Genomic DNA, 10,767 nt, shown 5'->3' on the forward strand with positions numbered 1-10,767 from the left:
AGAGTACCCTGGAGATGTTTAGTAAGTTGAAGAAGGCTGAACATAGATCCTGAGGCCCATTGGAGTTTCTCTTAAAGTTTGGTGGAAGCTGGGTGTGGTGGCGCACACCTATAATCCCAGTGCTTGGGAGGCTAAGATAGGAGGATCACAGGCTTAAGGTCAGCCTCAGCACTTTAGCAAGACCCTGTTTCAAAATAAAATAGGGCTGGGGTGTAGTTCAGTTGGTGGAGTACTTGCCTAGCTTGTGGGAGTCTCTGTTGTGATCCTCAGTACCACAAAAGGAGGAACGAGGAGGAGCGCTGTAGGGTGGGAAGTTGTGTCTGATGGGGTGACCTGGCCCACATTGCAAAGGCCACTCTCCAAGAGGCAGGCTGTGGGCGCTTAGATGAGGTCTGAGGTGGGAATTTCCCAGCATTAGCCTAGGTTCCGAAGCTTCTGCGGGACGCTGTGTCGAGGAGGGGCAGTGCAGCCAGGGGCCTTTAACCAGGCTTGCCATCTCGTTCCCAGGGCGGGGCCTACGTGGTGAAGCTGCTGGAGGAGTACGCCACGGGGCCTGGGGTGCTCACCGTCGTGCTCATAGAAGCAGTTGCCGTGTCTTGGTTCTATGGTAAGACCTCCCCGCAGCGGGCAGAGATCCTTCCCACACCACCCAGCACAGGGAGAAGGGCCGATTTCATCAAAGAAGGAAAGGAAGAGGCAGCGACAAGGTGTGGCCTCCGATGGGTCAGCCCCGTAATCTAGCTGAACGCCGTCTTCAGAAATAAGCCATCATTTCCTCTGTGCTCTGTTCGTGGGGAGGATAAGTTTGAATGTTTACCCAGTGGAGACAGGCTGACACGTTTTTCTCTAGCTCATCCACAGTGGTGGTTTAAGATCCCCATAGACTCTAACACTTGGAGAGAAGACACAGAATTAGTGCACAGTGATTGCAAACGCTAAACTACTGCTAAATAGAGTGATCCCAATTTGAATTTCTCAAGTGAGATCTCCTCCTGAGCCCTGAGACCTCTTGCTTAAAAAGAAGCAAGAATGCTCTTCGTTGAATGCCCTTGCCTCCCCACCCAGCTCACCCGCCCTGGTCCTGGGATGGCTTTCCATAAGGGTGGGACCAGGGCTGCAGGGAGTGAGCTGAGCTGTGTCCACTGGCAGAGCTCCCGGGAGCGCCTGGGAGGGACGTTAGTGAAAGCCAGGACACTGGCCTGGTGCTGCCACTCTCCAAGAGGCACATATCTCATCTTAAAAATGTTTTTGCGCCGGGCGTGGTGGCGCACGCTTATAATCCCCTGCACTTCAGAGGCAAAGACAGGAGGATTGTGCAGGTTCGAAGCCAGCCTTGCTGGCTTAAGAGACTCTGTTTCCAAATAAAAAATATTTTAAAAAATAGGTCTGGGAGTGTAGCCCGGAGGTAGAAGGGCTTCCAGGAACCCCAGTACCACCACCAAAAAAAAAAAAAAATGTTTTTGTTTTGTTTTCTTACTTTGTATGACAATAAAGCTGCTTTAGCATGGCAGTCACTACACATATTGCACATTACACATAAAAAGCGGCTCAGTTTTTTTTATTTTTATTTATTTATTTATTTTGTGTGTGTGTGGTACTGGGAATAGAACCCAGGGGCTTTCTACCTCCAGGCTACACTCCCAGACCTACTTTATATTTTATTTGGAAACAGGGCCTCACTAAGTTGAGCCTAAGTAGCTGAGGCTGGCTTTGAACCTGTGCGATCCTCCTGTCCGGGCTGGCTCAGTTTTTTAAAAAAGAAATCCTGCCGGGCGTGGTGGCGCACGCTTGTAATCCCCGCGCTTGGGAGGCAGAGACAGGGGGATCGCGCAGGTTCGAAGTCAGCCGCGTGCGATGGCTTAGGAGACCCTGTTTCCAAACAAAAATGTAAAAATAGGTCTGGGAATGTAGCCCGGAGGTAGAAGGGCTTCCAGGAACCCCAGTACCACCTAAATAAATAAATAAATAAATAAATAAATAAATAAAATAAAAAATAAAAATAAAAAGAAATCCTCCCCTACAATTGAAAGGACAAAGTTGGAAGCATGTGAGTGCAGCAGACTCACCTATCAGTGGGCCTTCTCACTTCTGTAACAGTAACTTTCTCTTCAGAAAACTTTTCTCTTTATCTGTCATATGAATGGGTGGTATTGTGGTTAAAATTTTCCCTGGGAAGTTCTCAGCATATGATTCAAAGTCTCTATCCAGCCATAGGCTTGTAATCCCAGCACTTGGGAGGCTGAGACAGGAGGATCGCAGGTTTGTGACCAGCCTCAGCAACTTAATGAGGTCCTCCACCATTTAGTGAGACTCTGCTTCATATTAAAAAAAAAAAAAAAAAAAAAAAAAAAAAAAAAAAGGCCAGGCGTGGTGGTGCATGCTTGCAATCCCAGCATTCGAGAGGTGGCGACCAGGACATCGTGGTTCGCGGACAGTCTCAGCTACTTAGTGAGGCCCTCTGCAACTCACTGAGACCCGTTTCAAAAAATAAAAAGACTAGCGCCGGGCGTGGTGGCGCACGCTTGTAATCCCCGCGCTTGGGAGGCAGAGACAGGAGGATCGCGCAGGTTCGAAGCCAGCCGTGCGCGCTGGCTTAGGAGACCCTGTTTCCAAATAAAAATGTTAAAATAGGTCTGGGAGTATAGCCCGGAGGTAGAAGGGCTTCCAGGAACCCCGGTACCACCAAAATAAATAAATAAATAAATAAATAAACTAAAAAATAGGACTGGAGATGTAGCTCGGAGGTGCAATGTTCCTGAGTTCTTTCCCCAGTACCACAAAATAAATAAATAAATAAATAAATAAATAAATAAATAAATAAATAAATAAAATTTTTAAATAAAATAGGGCTAGAGGTGCAGCTCAGAGGTAGAATGCCCCTGGGTTCAATCCCCAGGGTGACCAAAAAAAAAAAAAAAATCCTGTATTGTGACAAGGCCCCAGTCCCACTTCCAGACAAGGTTGTTACCCTGCAGCCCTCGTTTAGGGCGGGAATTCCAGCTCCCTTCCTCCTGTTGTTCCCAATGTGGATCTCAGTAACCGACTGTCCTGGAGAGTCGGGGATAGAAAGAGCCCGCTCCTCCCCATCACCTCTCTCTCCTGACGGCTCTAGGCATCACGCAGTTCTGCAGTGACGTGAAAGAGATGCTTGGCTTCAGCCCCGGGTGGTTTTGGAGGATCTGCTGGGTCGCCATCAGCCCCGTGTTCCTCCTGGTAAGTTATCATTGCCCTCTCCTTCATTCCCCAGGGAAAGACACACACATACACACACACACACACACACACACACACACACACACACCATATATACAGAAAAGTGTGCCAATTTTAAGTGTACATCTCGAAGAATTTTTTTTGTGTGTGGTACTGGGAGTGGAACCCAGAGGCTTTCTACCTCCGGGATATACTCCCAGACCTATTTTATATTTTATTTGGAAACAGGGTCTCACTAAGTTGCTGAGAGCCTCACTCAGTAGCTGAGGCTGGCTTTGAACCTGTGCGATCCTCCTGTCTCAGCCTCCCAAGCGCTGGGATTGCAAGTGTGCGCCACCATGCCTGGCTTCAGATTTGATCACTCCTATCTGGGCGCAGTGGTGCACACCTGTAATCCCAGTACTTGGGAAGCTGAGACAGGAGAATTGCAGGTTTGAGGCCAATATGAGGTAACTTAGTAAGTCCCTGTTTCAGAACAGAATAATATAATAAAAAGAGCTAGAGATGCATCTCAAAAATAGTGTTCCTGGGTTCAATCTTCAGGACCACAAACAAACCAAAAAAACAAAAAATATAAACTGAGTACTCCTACGTACTCAAAACCATACAAAGAAAGAAGAATATGAAGCCAGGCGTGGTGGCGCACGCTTGTAATCCCAGCATTCGGGAGGCTGGGGCAGGAGGATTGAGGTTCAAGGACAGCCTCAGCTACTTAGTGAGGCCCTTTACAATCAGTGAGACCCTGTTTCAAAATAAAGAATAAAAGCCGGGCGTGGTGGCGCACGCTTGTAATCCCAGCACTTGCAAGGCCGACAGGGGAGGATCGCACAGGTTCGAAGCCAGCCTCAGTTACTGAGTGAGGCTCTCAGCAACTTAGTGAGACCCTGATTCCAAATAAAGTATAAGATAGGTCTGGGAGTATATCCTGGAGGTAGAAAAGCCCCTGAGTTCCACTCTCAGTACCACAGAAATAAATAAATAAATAATAAGAAAATAGGGCTGGGGGTGTAGCTCAAAGGTAGAATGCCCCTGGGTTTCATCTCCAGTACTAAGAAGAAAAAAAGATGGGGTTCCTGAAGTGCTGGTCATGTTTTTTACTTTTTTTGCTGTATTGGGGATGGAACCTAGGAACATTCTACCTCCAAACTACACCCCCAGCCCTTTCCTATTCTTTATTTTGAAACAGGGTCTCACTAAGTTGCAAAGGGTCTCACTAAGTAGCTGAGGCTGGCCCTGAACCTGTGATCCTCCTGTCTCAGCCTCCCAAATGCTGAGATTACAAGCATGCGCCACCCCGCTTGGCTTTCGGGAACTTTTCTTGTAACTCCTGTGGGCACCATGCCTACCATGCTCACCCCTCTTCTGGCACCATAGAGTAGTCTGGGCTTCAATCGTGCCAGTACATCACTTTCCTGCTGAACAGCGATGATAAGTAACATTAATTGGGTACTGAGTGCCAGGCTAAACTTATACTATTGCTCTTTTAATCTTTATAATAGTTTTATGAAGTAGTTATACTGCTTACACTTCCATTTTACATTTAAGAAAATAAAGGCTCTAGCCGGGCGTGGTGGCGCACGCTTGTAATCCCTGCGCTTGGGAGGCAGAGACAGGAGGATCGCGCAGGTTCTAAGCCAGCCGCGCACACTGGCTTTGGAGACCCTGTTTCCAAATAAAAATGTAAAAATAGGTCTGGGAGTGTAGCCCGGAGGTAGAAGGGCTTCCAAGAACCCCAGTACCAAAAAAAAAAAAAAAGGTCTGGGAGTGTAGCCCATGGGAGTGTAGCCCGGAGATAGAAGGGCTTCCAGGAACCCCAGTACCACCAAAAAAAGAAAGAAAGAAGGAAAGAAGGAAAGAAGGAAAGAAAGAAAGAAAGAAAGAAAGAAAGAAAGAAAGAAAGAAAGAAAGAAAGAAAGAAAAGGTTCTGTGGCATTAAAGTCACATAATAAGTAAGAACTGTTTCTGAACAGGGCAAGATGTGCTGTGCTGCTCACGAAGGCTCTGAGAGGGGTCCTAGCAAGTTCTTAGTTATAATGTTATGTTCATCTCCTCGAGCACAGGTTCAAATCAAAGAATCCACTTATTGCCAAAGGCCCTGGAGATGAGGAGGTCGAGTCTCAAGGACTGTCCGTTTGCTAAGATGTGTTCAAACTCACGCGATCTATGCGTATGTGCCTTGCCTGCCCCCCAGTGTCCACCTGAAGACAGACGGTGCCCTGCCGATTCCCACTGGCGCTGAGGCAGCCTGGGCGACCCTCTGTGCACATTGGCAGGGACTTCTGTTCTTTCATTTATCTGTAACTTTATGGGGGGTGGGGTTGATCTTTTAGAGCCAGAAAGGCTGTTAGACCGTTCTTTCAATCCATCTGAGCCGTCCCATTTTGTCTTTGGACCTCTTTTTGGCACACAGTTGACCCTTCCCTTCTATTGAAACAGCTCTTTTGTATTCTGTCTTGAGAAAGCCCTTTATTTTTTGTGCTTTGTGTGTGTGTGCTACTGGAGATGGAACCCAGGGGCTTTCTTCCTCTGGACTACACTCCTAGACCTATTTTTAAAATATTTTATTTAGAAACAGGGTCTCACTAGGTTGCTGAGAGCTTCACTAAGTAACCGAGGCTGGCTTCGAACCTGTGCGATCCTCCGGTCTCAGCCTCCCAAGCGCGGGGACGAAAAGCGTGCGCCACCACACCCAGCTTTTTGTGCTTTTTCTGTGCCCACATATCTCAACATGAACTTATACATAATAGACCACATGTGTGTTCTTGCTTCTGCAGCACTACATGTGTCTCTCTCTATCCCAGGATCCCTCCCTGACTTCTATTCCTCCTGGAATCCAGAGGTTTCCAGACTCAGAGCCAACATTTGCCCCAAGCACCAAGCATTCCTAGGGCCCAGTAGCTCTTGTGTAAGCGCCGGGCTCCATCCAGCCTTCCTTGAGATCTGGGCAGTTCAACATGACCTTATCAGCTGAAGCTTTTAAGGAAAATAAAACACACATGTTCTAATGTGCTGGGGATGGAACCCAGCGGCTCACACATGCTAGACAACTGCTCTAACCCTCAGCTATACTCTCAGCCCTTTTTTTAAATTTTGAAACAGGGTTTCAACTGGGTGTGGTGGTAGGAGGATCACAGGTTTGAAGCCAGCCTCAGCTACTTAGTGAGATCCTTTGCAACTTAGTGAGACCCTATTTAAAATGAAGAATAAAAACTAGGGCTGAGCTGGGCGTGATGGCCCACGCTTGTAATCCCAGCTTTCAGGAGGCTGAGACCAGAGGATCGCGGTTCCCAGACAGCCTCAGCTACTTAGTGAGGCCCTCTGCAACTCATTGAGACCCTGTTTCAAAATAAAAGAATAAAAAATGGGCAGGGGGTGTAGCTTGGAGGTCAAATGCCTCTGGGTTCCATTCCCAGAGCCCCCCCCCCACCAAAAAAAAGAAAAAAATAGGACAGGGAGTGTAGCTTGGACGTTGAATGCCCCTGGGTTCCATCCCCAGACCCCAAAAAAAAAAAAAAAAAAAAAAACTAGGGTTGGGGTTGTCGCTTGGAGGTACAACACTCCTGGGTTCATCCCTAGTACCTCAAAAAAAAAAAAAAAAGAATAAAATAGGGCGGGGTTATAGGCACACACTTGTAATCCCAGCATTCAGGAGGCTGAGACTGGAGGATCGCGGTTCATGGACAGCCTCAGCTACTTAGTGAGGCCCTCTGCAACTCAGTGAGACCCGGTTTCAAAATAAAGAATAAAAAATAGGGCAGGGGGTGTAGCTCGGAGGTCAAATGCCTCTGGGTTCCATCCCCAAACCTGCAAAAAAAAAAAAAAAAAAAAAGGAATTGGGGTGTAGCTTAGAGATAGAATGCTCCTGGATTCAATCTCTAGTATGGAAAGAAAAAGGAAGGAAGGAAGGGAGGGAGGGAGGGAGGGAGGAAGAAAGAAAGTTAGTTCTAGCCGGGCGTGGTGGTGCATGCTTGTAATCCCCGCGCTTGGGAGGCTGAGACAGGAGGATTGTACAGGTTCGAAGCCAGCCTCAGCTACCTAGTGAGGCTCTCAGCAACTTAGTGAGATCATATTTCCAAATAAAATATAAGTCTGAGAGTATAGCCCAGAGGTAGAAAGCCTCTGGGTTCCACCCCCAGTACCACCAAAAAAAAAAAAAAAGTTCATTCTAAGTTGTCAAGGCTGGCCTCAAACATGCAGTCCTCCCGTCTCACCCTCCCAAGTACTCAGATCACAGGTATGTGATGTACTTTTGGCTTTTATTTTATTTTGAAACAGGGTTTTGCAAAGTTGCCCAGGCTGGCCTCAGTCTTCCTGCTTCAGCCTTCTTAGTAGCTGGGAATATAAACATGTGCCACCACTCATGGCAAAATAAATTTTATATATCTACTATATTTATATTATATATATTATATTTATGTATATATATATATATATATATATATAGAGAGAGAGAGAGAGAGAGAGAGAGAGAGAGAGAGAGTGTGTGTGTGTGTGTGTGTGTGTGTGTGTGTGTGTGTTTGTGTATGTGTGTTACTGGGGGAGATTGAATCCAGGGGGGTATTCTACATCTGAGCTACACCCCCAAGCCCAATATTTTATTCTTTACTTTGAAACAGGGTCTCACTGAGTTGCAAAGGGGCTCACTAAGTAGCTGAGGCTGTCTGCGAACCACGATCCTTCTGTCTCAGCCTCCCAAATGCTGGGATTACGATCATGCACCACCACGCTGGCCCCTATTTTATTTTGTTTTAAAACAGGTCTCACTAAGTTGCTGAGGCTGCCTTTGAACCTGCAATCCTCCTGCCTCAGCCTCCCAAGTACTGAGATTATAGGCAGACACCACCACACACAGCTACCTGTATGTTTTTTAATATAGATGTTTCAGTTGTTTTCAGTAAGAGGGTTGATCTTACTCACCTGGCCCACCATTACACAAGAAGTCCTGACATAAATGGATTATTAACTTATATTAATACTAGTGCTTCTTCATAATCTACTTAAACTCTTTCATTTGTTTTGCAAAGGAAGAAGAGACATTGAATTAATTCCCTGAGGGCAGAGCATGATTTTTTGCTTTCATTTTCCCCACACACTGAAGAAATTGATCCAGGGCCCAGATTGAGTGAGACACTCACCAGGGACCTAAAATTTAAGACATTGCAAAAAACTCACCACTCAAGATAAATACTATTTTAATGCAAGATTTTAAAAAATTAGTGTAAAAATTTCACAATAAATACCATTTTAAATAAACACAGTACCTGTGTGATTCACCTCACTTGCCTTACCCTGACCTGACCTCATGAGGTTCACTTTTTTTTTTTTGGTGGTACTAGGGATGGAACCCAGGGGCCTTCTACCTCCAGGCTATTTCATTTTATATTTTATTTGGAAACAGGGTCTCTTAAGCCAGCTGAGGTTGGCTTCAAACCTGCACGATTCTCCGGTCTCAGCCTCCCAAACGCGGGGATTACAAGTGTGCACCACCATGCCCTGCTTAGTGCAACTTTTTTTTTTTTTTTGGTGGTACTGGGGTTCCTGGAAACCCTTCTACCTCCGGGCTACACTCCCAGTACCTATTTTTATACTTTTTTATTTGGAAACAGGGTCACTTAAGCCAGCACAGCTGACTTCGAACCTGCACGATCCTCCTGTCTCTGCCTCCCAAGTGCTGGGATTACAAGTGTGCGCCACTACGCCCGGCATTAGTGCAACTTTTAAGAGATAGAACCTCAGCCAGGTGCGGTGGCGCACGCTTGTAATCCCAGCATTTGGGAGGCTGAGACAGGAAGGTTGTGGTTTGCGGACAACCTCAGCTACTTAGTGAGGCCCTTTGCAACTCAGTGAAACCCTGTTTCAAAATAAAGAATAAAAAATAGGGCTGGTGTAGCTTAGAGGTAAAATCTCCCTGGGTTCCATCCCCAGTACTGGAAAGAAAGAAAGAGAGAGAGAGAGAGAAAGAAAGAAAGAAAGAAAGAGAAAGAAGAAAGAAAATAAAAGAAAGGAAAAGAAAAGTCAAGTTGTACTAGCCGGGCGTGGTGGCACATGCTTGTAATTCTAGTACTTGGGAGGCGAGACAGGAGGATCGCGCAGGTTCGAAGCCAGCCTCAGGTACTGAGTGAGGCTCTCAGCAACTTAGTGAGACCCTGTTTCCAAATAAAATATAAAACAGGTCTGGGAGTGTAGCCCAGAGGTAGAAAGACCCTGGGTTTTATCCCCAGTACTACACACACACACACACACACACACACACACACACACACACAGAGTTGCACTAAAGTTGGGTCACATACCTGTAAACCCAGTACTTAGAAGGTTGAGACAGTAGGATCATGGGTTCGAGGCCAGCACATGGTGGTAACTTAATGAGACCCTGTTTCAAAATAAAGTAGGGCTGGGAGTGCAGTGCAGAGGTAGAACACTTCTGGGTTCAGTCTCCAGTACCACGGCGGGGGGGGGGGGGGGAGTTGATACTGCACTAAAATCTACATACCTATTAGTGAGTGGGTGGGTGGGGTTACTGGGAATGGAACCTAGGGGCATTCTACCTCCAAGCTACACTCCAGCCCTATTTTATTCTTTTTTTTTTTTTTTTGCGGGTCTGGAGACTGAACCCAGGGGCATTCAACCTCTGAGCTACACCCCCTGCCCTATTCTTTATTCTTTATTTTGAACCCAGGTCTCACTGAGTTGCAGAGGGCCTCACTAGGTAGCTGAGGCTGTCCAGGAACCGCGATCCTCTGGTCTCAGCCTCCCGAATGCTGGGATTACAAGCGTGCGCCACCACGCCTGGCTATTTATTCTTTTTACTTGGTAACAGGGTCTCACTACCTTGTAGAGGGCCCCACTAAGTTGCTGAGGTTGGCTGTGAACCTGTGGGCCTCCTATTTCAGCCTCCCAAGTATTGGGATTACAAGGGTGTGCCACTATGCGCGATTAAAATAGTTATCTTGATTACTGACATTGGGCTCTCTCTAAAGTGTGGTGCCTTCGGTGAGAGCTTCACCCCTGCCACCCTTGTCCCAGGCCTGAGGTATCTTTATTCCTGGTGTTGTGCAGTCAGTGAGGTACGGAGAGTGTGCGGCCATTACTTATGACCCCGCGATGTTTGCCTTGACCACTCTCAAGAGTCCAGTTAAGAGGCAAATCTGTTTTCCGCTTCTACATTTACTTAACAGATCACCTGCTCTGGGCTTTACAAGACTCTGTTAGGTAAACAACAAGTAACACACTAAAAATAAATCTTTTTCGCCAAAGCCAAGTTATAAAAAAGAAAACATTGTTTATAAGCAAGGAGAGGTTGAGTTGTGCAAGGGATTTCTGAGCCTAGAGCTTGAGTCCCCCCATCCAAGATGGATTTCACATCCTAACACCAAGAAGAGCCCAGGGCGCGGTGTCCTGTAACCCCAGCACTTGGTAGGCTGAGACAGAAGGATTGCAGGTTCAAAGCCAGCCTCAGCAACTGAGCAAGAACCTGTTTCCATATAAAAAATAAAATAGGGTTGGGGGGGTGTGGCCCAGAGGTAGACCCCTTCTAGGTTCAATTCCTAGTAC

General features: G+C 46.7%; 1 protein-coding gene across 1 annotated transcript in view; it reads left to right on the plus strand.

Moving 5' to 3' along the window:
* The window catches only part of SLC6A4 (solute carrier family 6 member 4), a gene marked incomplete at both ends in the record, with an annotated part of 31,143 nt that overhangs the window by 15,358 nt on the left and 5,018 nt on the right, over positions 1-10,767 (plus strand). The window contains 2 exons of the mRNA XM_080712590.1: positions 508-607; positions 3,113-3,213. Coding sequence (XP_080568716.1) covers positions 508-607; positions 3,113-3,213 — 201 coding nt within the window. The remainder of the gene's footprint in view (positions 1-507; positions 608-3,112; positions 3,214-10,767) is intronic.

This window comes from Muscardinus avellanarius (assembly GCF_963383645.1).
Source record: "Muscardinus avellanarius genome assembly, chromosome: 16".
In the NCBI taxonomy this organism is placed as follows: domain Eukaryota; kingdom Metazoa; phylum Chordata; class Mammalia; order Rodentia; family Gliridae; genus Muscardinus; species Muscardinus avellanarius.